The following is a 12,104-nucleotide window of genomic DNA, read 5'->3' as shown; positions in this document are numbered from 1 at the left end:
TTTGAGATGGCGTTTCCCTCTTTTTGCCTAGGCTGGAGCGCAATAGCACGATCTCGGCTTACTGCAACCTCTGCCTCCTGATCTCAGGTGATTCTCCTGTCTCAGCTTGCTGAGTAGCTGGGATTACAGGTGCGTGCCACCACGTCCGGCCAATTTTGTATTATTATTATTATTTTTCAGTAGAGACAGGGTTTTACCATTTTGGTCAGGCTGGTCTCGAACTCCTGACCTCACGTGATCCACCTGCCTCGGCCTCCCAAAGTTCTGGGATTACAGGTGTGAGCCACCGTACCTGGCCTCTTTCTGGTCTTTTTTTTTTTTTTTTTAACTAATTTTTTAAAATTAATTATTTTTTATTTTTAAGACGGAGTTTTACTCTTGTCTCCCAGGCTAGAGTGCATGGAGCGCAATGGCACGATCTTGGCTCACTGCAACCTCTGCCTCCTGGGTTCAAGCAATTCTCCTGCCTCAGCCTCCTTAGTAGCTGGAATTACAGGCACCCACCCCAAAGCCTGGCTAATTTTTGTATTTTTCGTAGAGATGAGGTTTCACCACATTGGCCAGGCTGGTCTTGAACTCCTGACCTCAGGTGATCCGCCCGCCTTGACCTTCCAAAGTGCTGGGATTACAGGCATGAGACACTGCTCCCGGACTTCTTTATGGTCATAAAAAGAGAAAGGTATTTTAGGTATTTTTAGTATTCACCTGTGAGAGTTTATTTTATTTATATGTGGTATATTGATTGAACTTTCAGTTCTATTTCCTTCCACTTCTCTACAACTATTGTTATTTTCTTAAATTTTACTCAGTGCTTTTTTTGTATCTTCATATTTTGAATAAAGTTTTTTTATGCTATTATAGGTATAGAATAAAAGATGATCTCACAACTATAAGACATTCTGTTGTTGAAAAGCAAGGAGAATGGCATAAAAAGTGGAAAGAATTTCTTGGTTTGTCTCCTTTCAGTCTAATTAAAGGTTGGACTCCAGTAAGTAATGTTGACTTGCCCCTGCCTTCCCCCCGCCACCTTTTTTTTTTTTTTTTTGACGCAGTGTCTTGCTCTGTTGCCCATGCTGGAGTAGAGTGGCACGATCATAGCTGGCTGGAGTACAGTGGCACGATCATAGCTGGCTGGAGTCTGGTGGCATTATCATAGCTTGTTGTAACCTTGAACTTCCAGGCTCAAGCAATCCTCCCACCTCAGCCTTCTGAGTAGCTGGGACTACAGGTGTGCACCACCAAGCCTGGCTAATTTTTTCTTTAATTTTATAGATAGGGTCTCCCTATATTGCCAAGGCAGGTCTCAAACTCCTGGGCTCAAGTGATCTTCCTGCCTCCCCAAAGTACTGGGATTACAGGCATGAGCCACTACACTCAGCCAATTTGCCTTTTGGAGAATAGTTTAATATATGGCCATTTGTGAATTTATTGTGTTACAAATGACCTAGAAATGTTGTTTGTATGTCATCTTTGCATTTGAGTCTAAAGTTTCTATGTTATGGTTTCTGTAATTTTTCTAAATATATATATATAATATCCATAAGTTGCTGTTGTCATTTACAGTTAATATTTTTAGATTTGAAGGATTGTATTAAAAAGAAAACAATTATTATTATTATTTTTTGAGACAGAGTCTTGCTCTATTGCCCAGGCTGGAGTGCAGTGGCACGATCTCAGCTCACTGCAACCTCTGCCTCCCAGGTTCAAGTGGTTCTACTGCCTTGCCCTCCCAAGTAGCCGGGACTAAAGGTGCCCGCCACCACGCTTGGCTAATTTTTCTATTTTCACTAGAGATGGGGTTTCACCATGTTGGCCAGGCTGGTCTTGAATACCTGACTTCAGTTGATCTACCCACCTCTGCCTCCCAAAGTGCTGGGATTATGGGCGTGAGCCGCTGTGCCCAGCCAGAAAACAAGACTCGATGTGAGGTACTATGATGTTTGAGAAGTTCAAGGACTAAGTAATCCCCCTTGCTCCTAATGTTGTACTCTGCTTTAAAAATAGTTATAGGGCTGGGCATGGTGGCTCCCACTGTTTTGGGAGGCAGAGGCAGGAGGATCATTTGAGGCCAGGAATTGGAGACCAGCCTGGACAACATAGTGAGACCCCATCTCTACTAAAAAAACCCCCCAAAACTGGGTGTTGTGTTGTGTCTCTGTAGGCCCAGCTACTCGAGAGGCTGAAGTGGGAGGACTGCTTAAGTCCAGGAGTTTGAGGCTACAGTGAGCTATGATAATGTTACTGCACTTTAGCCCAGAAGAGGGAGTGAGACCCTGTCTTTAAGAAAAATAAGTAAATAAAAATAGTTAGCTGATACATGCTTGGTAATTCTGTCTTTCTTAGGGAGAAAATAATCTATTCATAGATTAACTCAGCCTTGTTATTGTGGTAGTTAGCAAATATGTTTACTTCAAAATTGTGAATTTTCTGTTTTAAGTCTGTAGATCTTTTACCACCGATGTCTCCCCTTTCATTTGATCCTGCCTCAGAAGAAGTGTATGCAAAGAGTATTCTTTGTCAGTATCCAGCTTCACTTCCAGGTTGGTTATTTATTTATTTTTTCTCTTTGAAACCTCCTTCCTGTCATTCTTTTTCGTTATTGTAATAGTTCTTTATAGTCCTTGTCTTTTTCCTCCATTTTTTTTTATTGTGGTGAAATGCATGTAACATAAAATTCACAATTTCAGTTATTTCAAAGTATATAACGCAGTGGCATTTAGTACATTTACAATGTTGTGCAGTCACCATCACTGTCTAGTTCCTGAACTTTTTATTTTTTTTTTTGAGACAGGGTCTCATTCCGTTGCCTAAGCTGGAGTACAGTCCCACAGTCTCAGCTCATTGTAGCCTTGACTACCCCAAGCTCAAGTGATCCTCCCACCTCAGCCTCTCATGTAGCTGGGACTGGAGGTGTGCGCCACCATACCTGGCTAATTTTTGTATTTTTTTTTTGTAGAGATGGGATCGTTGCCCAGGCTGGTCTTGAACTCCTGGGCTCAGATGATTGACCTGTCTCAGCCTCCCAAAGTGCTGGGATTACAGGCATGAGCCACTGAGCCCAGTCCCCAGAATATTTTCATCATCTCAAAAAAACCCTCTAACCCATTAATCAGTCACTTCCATTTTCCCCACTAGTCCCTGGCAGTCAGTAATATACTTGTTTTTTTTTTTTTTTTTTTTTCCGAGATGGAGTCTTGCTCTGTTGCCCAGGCTGGAGTGCAGTGGCGCAATCTCAGCTCACTGCAACCTCTACCTTGGGTTCAAGCAATTAATGCTCTTGCCTCAGCCTCCTGAGGAGCTGGGATCACAGGTATGCGCCACCACACCTGGCTAATTTTTTTTGTATTTTTAGTAGAGACGAGGTTTCACCATGTTGGCCAGGCTGGTCTTGAGCTCCTGACTGCAAAGGATCCGCCCGCCTTGGCCTCCCAAAGTGCTGGGATTATAGGTGTGAGCCACTGCGCCCGGCCCATTAATGTACTTCTTATCTCTATGGATTTGCCTGTTCTGGATATTTCATATAAATGAAGTCATATAATGTGAGGCCTGTTGTTTCTGGCTTCTTTCACTTGCACTGTTTTTAACTTTGCACAATGTTTTCTCAAACTGATTCCAAGCAATTCTCCTTCCTTGGCCTCCCAAAGTGCTGGGATTATAGGTGTGAGGTACCACATGTACAGTATTTTCAAGTTTTTTAGATCTTGTAGCGTGTATCAGCGTTCAATTTTTAAAAATCGGATTTGTTGAGATACAATTCACATATCATACAATTCACCCATTGAAAATGTACAATTTCTTGCTTTTTGCTAAATGCACAAATATGTGCAACTATCATCACAATTGTAAATATTTTCATCACTTGAAAAAGAAACCTCATACCCTTTAGCTTTCACCCCCCAATCGCCATTCACTTCTCCAGTTCAAAGCAATTATGAAGATATTTTCTGTCTCCAGATTTCCCTGTTCTGGATTTTCATATGGATGGAATCATATCATATATAGACTTTTGTGACTGGCTTCTTTCACTTAGCGTAGCGTTTTCAAAGTTCATCTAAGTTGTGGCATGTATCAGTCAGTATTGCATTCCTCTTTTATGAATACATGCCATTATATGCCTCTACCACATTTTGTTTATCCATTCGTCTGTTGATGGACATCTGGGTTGTTTTCACCTTTTGGCTATTATGAATAATGCTTCTATAAACATTCTGTACAGTTTTTTTGTGGAAGTTCACAATTTTTTTTAACATAAAAGAATAGTACAATAATTAACATGTGTTAATTAGCACATGTGTACAAGAAATTAGGTTCAGTAAATAGAGGATAGATAAGGAATGAATGCATAAAAAACAAATTATATAGCCAAATTGGAGCAGGTAATAGTTGTAGGCTGTAGTTCAGTCAGGCGAAAGGTCATGACAACAGTTAGCACAGGACTTAATCACTGGGATAGGTAATTGGTTTGAGAGTCAGGTGTATTTGGGGAGGACACTGGTTGGGAAAGATTATAGACCAGAAAGCAAGGCTCAGTTTAGGTGCAACCAGAAGAGAAGACATAGAAAAGTCTGCATGGGGCCGGGCATAGCAGATCACACCTATAATCCCAGCACTTTGGGAAGCCTAGGGTGGAAGATTGCTTAAGCCCAGGAGTTCGAGACCAGCCTGGACAACATAGTGAGACCCATTCTCTACAAAAAATGAAAAATCTAGGCATGGTGGTGTGTGTCTAGTCCTAGCTATTCAGGAGGCTGAGGCAGGGGGATCATTTGAGCCCAGGAGTTCAAGGCTGCAATGAGCTATTACTGCTCCACTGCACAATGCTCTAGCCTGGACAACAGAGTAAGACCCTCTCTCTCTCTTTCTTTCTTAAAAAAATTTTTTTTTTTGAGACAGAGTCTCACTGTCATCCATGTTGGAGCGCAGTGGCATGATCTTGGCTCATTGCAACCTTCGCCTCCCTGGCTCAAGCAATTCTGCCTCAGCCTCCCCAGTAGCTGGGATTACAGGCACATGCTGCCACACCCGGCTAATTTTTTGTATTTTAGTAGAGACGTGGTTTCACTGTGTTGCCCAGGCTGGTCTCAAACTCCTAAGCTCAGGCAGTCTGCCTGCCTAGCCTCCCAAAGTGCTGGGATTACAGGTGTGAGCCACCGCACTTGGCCCTTTTTCTTAAATTTTAATTTAAAAATTATTTTAAAATTAAAAATTAGTGTTATCCATGCTCAGGGGCCATGTTAATCTCTCTATTGTTCCAATTTTAATATATGTGCAGCTGAAGTGAGCATGAGACCCTGTCTCTTAAAAAAAATAAAGGAAAGGCTGCATGGTTTGATAAATGAGGAGGAGCTTCAGATAGAGCATTCTGGTTCCATGGTGGCTTTGGACAGTCGTTAATTATGGCAGAATTCTTTTGATAGCTCTTGGCTTTGTTTTTACCTCTTTTATTTTTTATTTTTGAATTATTTCTCTGTCTCTCTCTCTTTTTTTTTTTTTTTTTTTTTTGAGATCCACTAGTCAACAGAGCTCTTGGGATTGTGTTGTGTTTTCATTTCAGTTGGGAAGGGGCTTTTGCATTCTTGCCAGGATTAGTTCACCCCTTGAAATCTATGACATTCTCATGTCCATCTGGTGGTTTCTCTACTTGCCTTTATACTGAGGGAAAATGTGTCCGTTTAGGAAGTCCAGTTGGAAGTTGAACTCTTGGGAGTCCTTTTTTTTTTTTATTATTATTATTATACTTTAAGTTTTAGGGTACATGTGCACAATGTGCTGGTTTGTTACATATGTATACATGTGCCATGTTGGTGTGCTGCACCCATTAACTCCTCATTTAGCATTAGGTATATCTCCTAATGCTGTCCCTCCCCCCTCCCCCCACCCCACAACAGTCCCCGGAGTGTGATGTTCCCCTTCCTGTGTCCATGTGTTCTCATTGTTCAATTCCCACCTATGAGTGAGAACATGCGGTGTTTGGGTTTTTGTCCTTGCGATAGTTTGCTGAGAATGATGGTTTCCAGCTTCATCCATGTCCATACAAAGGACATGAACTTATCATTTTTTATGGCTGCATAGTATTCCATGGTGTATATGTGCCACATTTCCTTAATCCAGTCTATTATTGTTGGACATTTGGGTTGGTTCCAAGTCTTTGCTATTGTGAATAGTGCCACAATAAACATACGTGTACATGTGTCTTTATAGCAGCATGATTTATAATCCTTTGGGTATATACCTAGTAATGGGATAGCTGGGTCAAATGGTATTTCTAGTTCTAGATCCCTGAGGAATTGCCACACTGTCTTCCACAATGGTTGAACTAGTTTACAGTCCTACCAACAGCGTAAAAGTGTTCCTATTTCTCCATATCCTCTCCAGCACCTGTTGTTTCCTGACTTTTTAATGATCGCCATTCTAACTGGTGTGAGATGGTATCTGATTGTGGTTTTGATTTGCATTTCTCTGATGGCCACTGATGATGAGCATTTTTTCATGTGTATTTTGGCTGCATAAATGTCTTTTTTGAGAAGTGTCTGTTCATATCCTTCACCCACTTTTTGATGGGGTTGTTTTTTTCTTGTAAATTTGTTTGAGTTCATTGTAGATTCTGTATAGTAGCCCTTTGTCAGATGAGTAGGTTGCAAAAATTTTCTCCCATTCTGTAGGTTGCCTGTTCACTCTGATGGTAGTTTCTTTTGCTGTGCAGAAGCTCTTTAGTTTGATTAAATCCCATTTGTCAATTTTGGCTTTTGTTGCCATTGCTTTTGGTGTTTTAGACATGAAGTTTTTGTCCATGCCTATGTCCAGAATGGGATTGCCTAGGTTTTCCTCTAGGGTTTTTATGGTTTTAGGTCTAATATGTAAGTCTTTAATCCATCTTGAAGTAATTTTTGTATAAGGTGTAAGGAAGGGATCCAGTTTCAGCTTTCTACATATGGCTAGCCAGTTTTCCCAGCACCATTTATTAAATAGGGAATCCTTTCCCCATTGCTTGTTTTTGTCAGGTTTGTCAAAGATCAGATAGTTGTAGATATGTGGCATTATTTCTGAGGGCTCTGTTCTGTTCTGTTAGTCTGTATTTCTGTTTTGGTACCAGTACCATGCTGTTTTGGTTACTGTAGCCTTGTAGTATAGTTTGAAGTCAGGTAGCCTGATGCCTCCAGTTTTGTTCTTTTGGCTTAGGATTATCTTGGCATTGCGGTCTCTTTTTTGGTTCCATGTGAACTTTAAAGTAGTTTTTTCTAATTCTGTGAAGAAAGTCATTGGTAGCTTGATGGGGATGGCATTGAATCTATAAATTACCTTGGGCAGTATGGCCTTTTTCACGATATTGATTCTTCCTACCCATGAGCATGGAATGTTCTTCCATTTGTTTGTATCCTCTTTTATTTCATTGAGCAGTGGTTTGTAGTTCTCCTTGAAGAGGTCCTTCACATCCCTTGTAAGTTGGATTCCTAGGTATTTTATTCTTTTTGAAGCAATTGTGAATGGGAGTTCACTCATGATTTGGCTGTTTGTCTGTGATTGGTGTATAAGAATGCTTGTGATTTTTGCACATTGATTTTGTATCCTGAGACTTTGCTGAAGTTGCTAATCAGCTTAAGGAGACTTTGGGCTGAGACGATAGGGTTTTCTAGATACACAATCATGTCATCTGCAAACAGGGACAATTTGACTTCCTCTTTTCCTAATTGAATGCCCTTTATTTCCTTCTCCTGCCTGATTGCCCTGGCCAGAACTTCCAACAGTGTGTTGAATGGGAGTGGTGAGAGAGGGCGTCCCTGTCTTGTGCCAGTTTTCTAAGGGGTGCTTCCAGTTTTTGCCCATTCAGTATGATATTGGCTGTGGGTTTGTCCTAGATAGCTCTTATTATTTTGAGATACGTCCCATCAGTACCTAATTTATTGAGAGTTTTTAGCATGAAGGGTTGTTGAATTTTGTCGAAGGCCTTTTCTGCATCTACTGAGATAATCATGTGGTTTTTGTCTTTGGTTCTGTTTATATGATGGATTATGTTTATTGATTTTCTTTTTTTTTTTTTTTTGAGACGGAGTCTCGCTCTGTCACCCAGGCTGGAGTGCAGTGTTGCGATCTTGGCTCGCTGCAAGCTCCGCCTCCCAGGCTCACGCCATTCTCCTGCCTCAGCCTCGGGAGTAGCTGGGACTACAGGTGCCCGCCACCACGCCCGGAGAATTTTTTGTATTTTTATTAGAGATGGGGTTTCACTGTGTTAGCCAGGATGGTCTCGATCTCCTGTCCTTGTGATCCACCCGCCTTGGACTTCCAAAGTGCTGGGATTATAGGCGTGAGCCACCGTGCCCTGCCACGTTTATTGATTTTCGTATGTTGAACCAGCCCTGCATCCCAGGGATGAAGCCCGCTTGATCATGGTGGATAAGCTTTTTGATGTGTTGCTGGATTCGGTTTGCCAGTATTTTATTGAGGATTTTTGCATCAATGTTCATCAAGGATATTGGTCTAAAATTCTCTTTTTTTTGTTGTGTCTCTGCCAGGCTTTGGTATCAGGATGATGCTGGCCTCATAAAATGAGTTAGGGAGGATTCTCTCTTTTTCTATTGATTGGAATAGTTTCAGAAGGAATGGTACCAGCTCCTCCTTGTACCTCTGTTAGAATTTGGCTGTGAATCCATCTGTCTGGTCCTGGAGTTTTTTTGGTTGGTAAGCTATTGATTATTGCCTCAATTTCAGAGCCTGTTATTGGTCTATTCAGAGATTCAACTTCTTCCTGGTTTAGTCTTGGGAGAGTGTATGTGTCGAGGAATTTATCCATTTCTTCTAGATTTTCTAGTTTATTTGCGTGGAGGTGTTTATAGTATTCTCTGATGGTAGTTTGTATTTCTGTGGGATCACTGGTGATATCCCCTTTGTCATTTTTTATTGCGTCTACTTGATTCTTTTCTCTTTTCTTCTTTATTAGTCTTGCCAGCAGTCTATCAATTTTTTTTTTTTTTTTGAGACAGAGTCTTGCTCTGTCACCCAGGCTGGAGTGCAGTGGCGTGATCTCGGCTCACTGCAAGCTCCGCCTCCCGGGTTCACGCCATTCTTCTGCCTCAGCCTCTCCGAGTAGCTGGGACTACAGGCGCCCACCACCACGCCTGGCTAAATTTTTTTGTATTTTTAGTAGAGACGGGGTTGCATCGTGGTCTCGATCTCCTGACCTCGTGATCCGCCCGCCTCGGCCTCCCAAAGTGCTGGGATTACAAGCGTGAGCCACCGCGCCTGACCTCCATTTTGTTGATCTTTTCAAAAAACCAGCTCCTGGATTCATTGATTTTTTGAAGGGTTTTTTTTGTCTCTATTTCCTTCAGTTCTGCTCTGATCTTAGTTATTTCTTGCCTTCTCCTAGCTTTTGAATGTATTTGCTCTTGCTTCTCTAGTTCTTTTAATTGTGATGTTAGGGTGTCAATTTTAGATCTTTCCTGCTTTCTCTTGAGGGCATTTAGTGCTGTAAATTTCCCTCTGCACACTGCTTTGAATGTGTCCCAGAGATTCTGGTATGTTGTGTCTTTGTTCTCGTTGGTTTCAAAGAACATATTTATTTCTGCCTTCATTTCGTTATGTACCCAGTAGTCACTCAGGAGCAGGTTGTTCAGTTTCCATGTAGTTGAGCGGTTTTGAGTGAGTTTCTTAATCCTGAGTTCTAGTTTGATTGCACTGTGGTCTGAGAGACAGTTTGTTATAATTTCTGTTCTTTTACATTTGCTGAGGAGTGCTTTACTCCCAACTGTGTGGTCAGTTTTGGAATAGGTGTGGTGTTGTGCTGAAAAGAATGTATATTCTGTTGATTTGTGATGGAGAGTTCTGTAGATGTCTATTAGGTCTGCTTGGTGCAGAGCTGAGTTCAATTCCTGGATGTCCTTGTTAGCTTTCTGCCTCGTTGATCTGTCTAATGTTGACAGTGGGGTGTTAAAGTCTCCCATTATTATTGTGTGGGAGTCTAAGTCTCTTTGTAGGTCACTCAGGACTTGCTTTATGAATCTGGGTGCTCCTGTATTGGGTGCATATATATTTAGGATAGTTAGCTCTTCTTGTTGAATTGATCCCCTTACCATTATGTAATGGCCTTCTTTGTCTCTTTTGATCTTTATTGGTTTAAAGTCTGTTTTATCAGAGACTAGGATTGCAACCCCTGCCTTTTTTTGTTTTCCATTTGCTTGGTAGATCTTCCTCTATCCCTTTATTTTGAGCCTGTGTGTGTCTCTGCACATGAGATGGGTTTCCTGAATACAGCACACCAATGCGTCTTGACTCTTTATCCAATTTGCCAGTCTGTGTCTTTTAATTGGAGCATTTAGCCCATTTACATTTAAGGTTACTATTGTTATGTGTGAATTTGATCCTGTCATTATGATGTTAGCTGGCTATTTTGCTCATTAGTTGATTCAGTTTCTTCCTAGCCTCGATGGTCTTTCCAATTTGGCGTGTTTTTGCAGTGGCTTGTACCGGTTGTTCCTTTCCATGTTCAGTGCTTCCTTCAGGAGCTTTTTTAGGGCAGGCCTGGTGGTGACGAAATCTCTCAGCATTTGCTTGTCTGTAAAGTATTTTATTTCTCCTTCACTTACAAAGCTTAGTTTGGCTGGATATGAAATTCTGGGCTGAAAATTCTTTTCCTTAAGAATGTTGAATATTGGCCCCCACTCTCTTCTGGCTTGTAGAGTTTCTGCCGAGAGATCAGCTGTTAGTCTGATGGGCTTCCCTTTGTGGGTAACCCGATCTTTCTCTCTGGCTGCCCTTAACATTTTTTCCTTCATTTCAACTTTGGTGAATCTGACAATTATGTGTCTTGGAGTTGCTCTTCTCGAGGAGTATCTTTGTGGCATTCTCTGTATTTCCTGAATTTGAATGTTGGCCTGGCATGCTAGATTGGGGAAGTTCTCCTGGATAATATCCTGCAGTGTTTTCCAGCTTGGTTCCATTCTCCCCATCACTTTCAGGTACACCAATCACACGTAGATTTGGTCTTTTCACATAGTCCTACATTACTTGGAGGCTTTGTTCGTTTCTTTTTATTCTTTTTTCTCTAAACTTCTCTTCAGGCTTCATTTCATTCATTTCATCTTCCATCGCTGATACCCTTTCTTCCAGTTGATTGCATCGGTTACTGAGGCTGGTGCATTCGTCACATAGTTCTCCTGCTGTGGTTTTCAGCTCCATCAGGTCCTTTAAGGACTTCTCTGCATTGGTTATTCTAGTTATCCGTCTAATTTTTTTCTTTTGTTTTTTTGAGGCAGAGTCTCACCCTGTCACCCAGGCTGGAGTGCAGTGGTGTGATCTCGGCTCACTGCAACCTCCGCCTCCCACGTTCAAACGATTCTCCTGCCTCAGCCGGGATCCCGAGTAGCTAGGATTACAGGTGCCCGCCACCACGCCCAGCTAATTTTTGTATTTTTAGTAGAGATGGGGTTTCACCATGTTGGCCAGGCTGGTCTTGAACTCCTGACCTCATGATCCACCCACCTCAGCCTCCCAAAGTGCTGGGATTACATGTGTGAGCCACTGCGCCCAGCTCTGTCTAATTTTTTTTCAAAGTTTTTAACTTCTTTGCCATTGGTTCGAACTTCCTCATTTAGCTTGGAGTAGTTTGATCCTCTGAAGCCTTCTTCTCTCAACTTGTCAAAGTCATTCTCCATCCAGCTTTGTTCCGTTGCTGGTGAGGAGCTGCGTTCCTTTGGAGGAGGAGAGGTGCTCTTATTTTTAGAGTTTCCGGTTTTTCTGCTCTGTTTTTTTCCCCACTTTTGTGATTTTATCTACCTTTGGTCTTTGATGATGGTGACGTACAGATGGGTTTTTTCGTGTGGATGTCCTTTCTGTTTGTTAGTTTTCCTTCTAACAGTCAGCACCCTCAGCTGCAGGACTGTTGGAGTTTACTGGAGGTCCACTCCAGACGCTTTTTGCCTGGGTATCAGCAGCAGTGGCTGCAGAACAGCGGATATTGGTGAACTGCAAATGCTGCTGCCTGATCGTTCCTCTGGAAGTTTTGTCTCAGAGGAGTACCCAGCCATGTGAGGTGTCAGTCTGCCCCTACTCGGGGGTGCCTCCCAGTTAGGCTACTCGGGGGTCAGGGACCCACTTGAGGAGGCAGTCTG

The 12,104-nt window shown here is 42.0% G+C and overlaps 1 protein-coding gene and 1 pseudogene across 1 annotated transcript in view; one reads left to right on the top strand and one right to left on the bottom strand.

The window, feature by feature from the left end:
• The window catches only part of HAUS6 (HAUS augmin like complex subunit 6), a 56,336-nt gene that overhangs the window by 25,648 nt on the left and 18,584 nt on the right, over positions 1-12,104 (top strand). Inside the window, exons 10-11 of the mRNA XM_030818453.1 lie at positions 862-988; positions 2,438-2,540. Coding sequence (XP_030674313.1) covers positions 862-988; positions 2,438-2,540 — 230 coding nt within the window. The remainder of the gene's footprint in view (positions 1-861; positions 989-2,437; positions 2,541-12,104) is intronic.
• On the bottom strand, positions 5,184-5,283 carry LOC115836036 (annotated as a pseudogene).

Source organism: Nomascus leucogenys, chromosome 1a (genome assembly GCF_006542625.1).
Source record: "Nomascus leucogenys isolate Asia chromosome 1a, Asia_NLE_v1, whole genome shotgun sequence".
Lineage (NCBI taxonomy): Eukaryota > Metazoa > Chordata > Mammalia > Primates > Hylobatidae > Nomascus > Nomascus leucogenys.
Note: the sequence above shows the minus strand (reverse complement) of the source record. Positions and strands in the feature narration are given on the sequence as shown.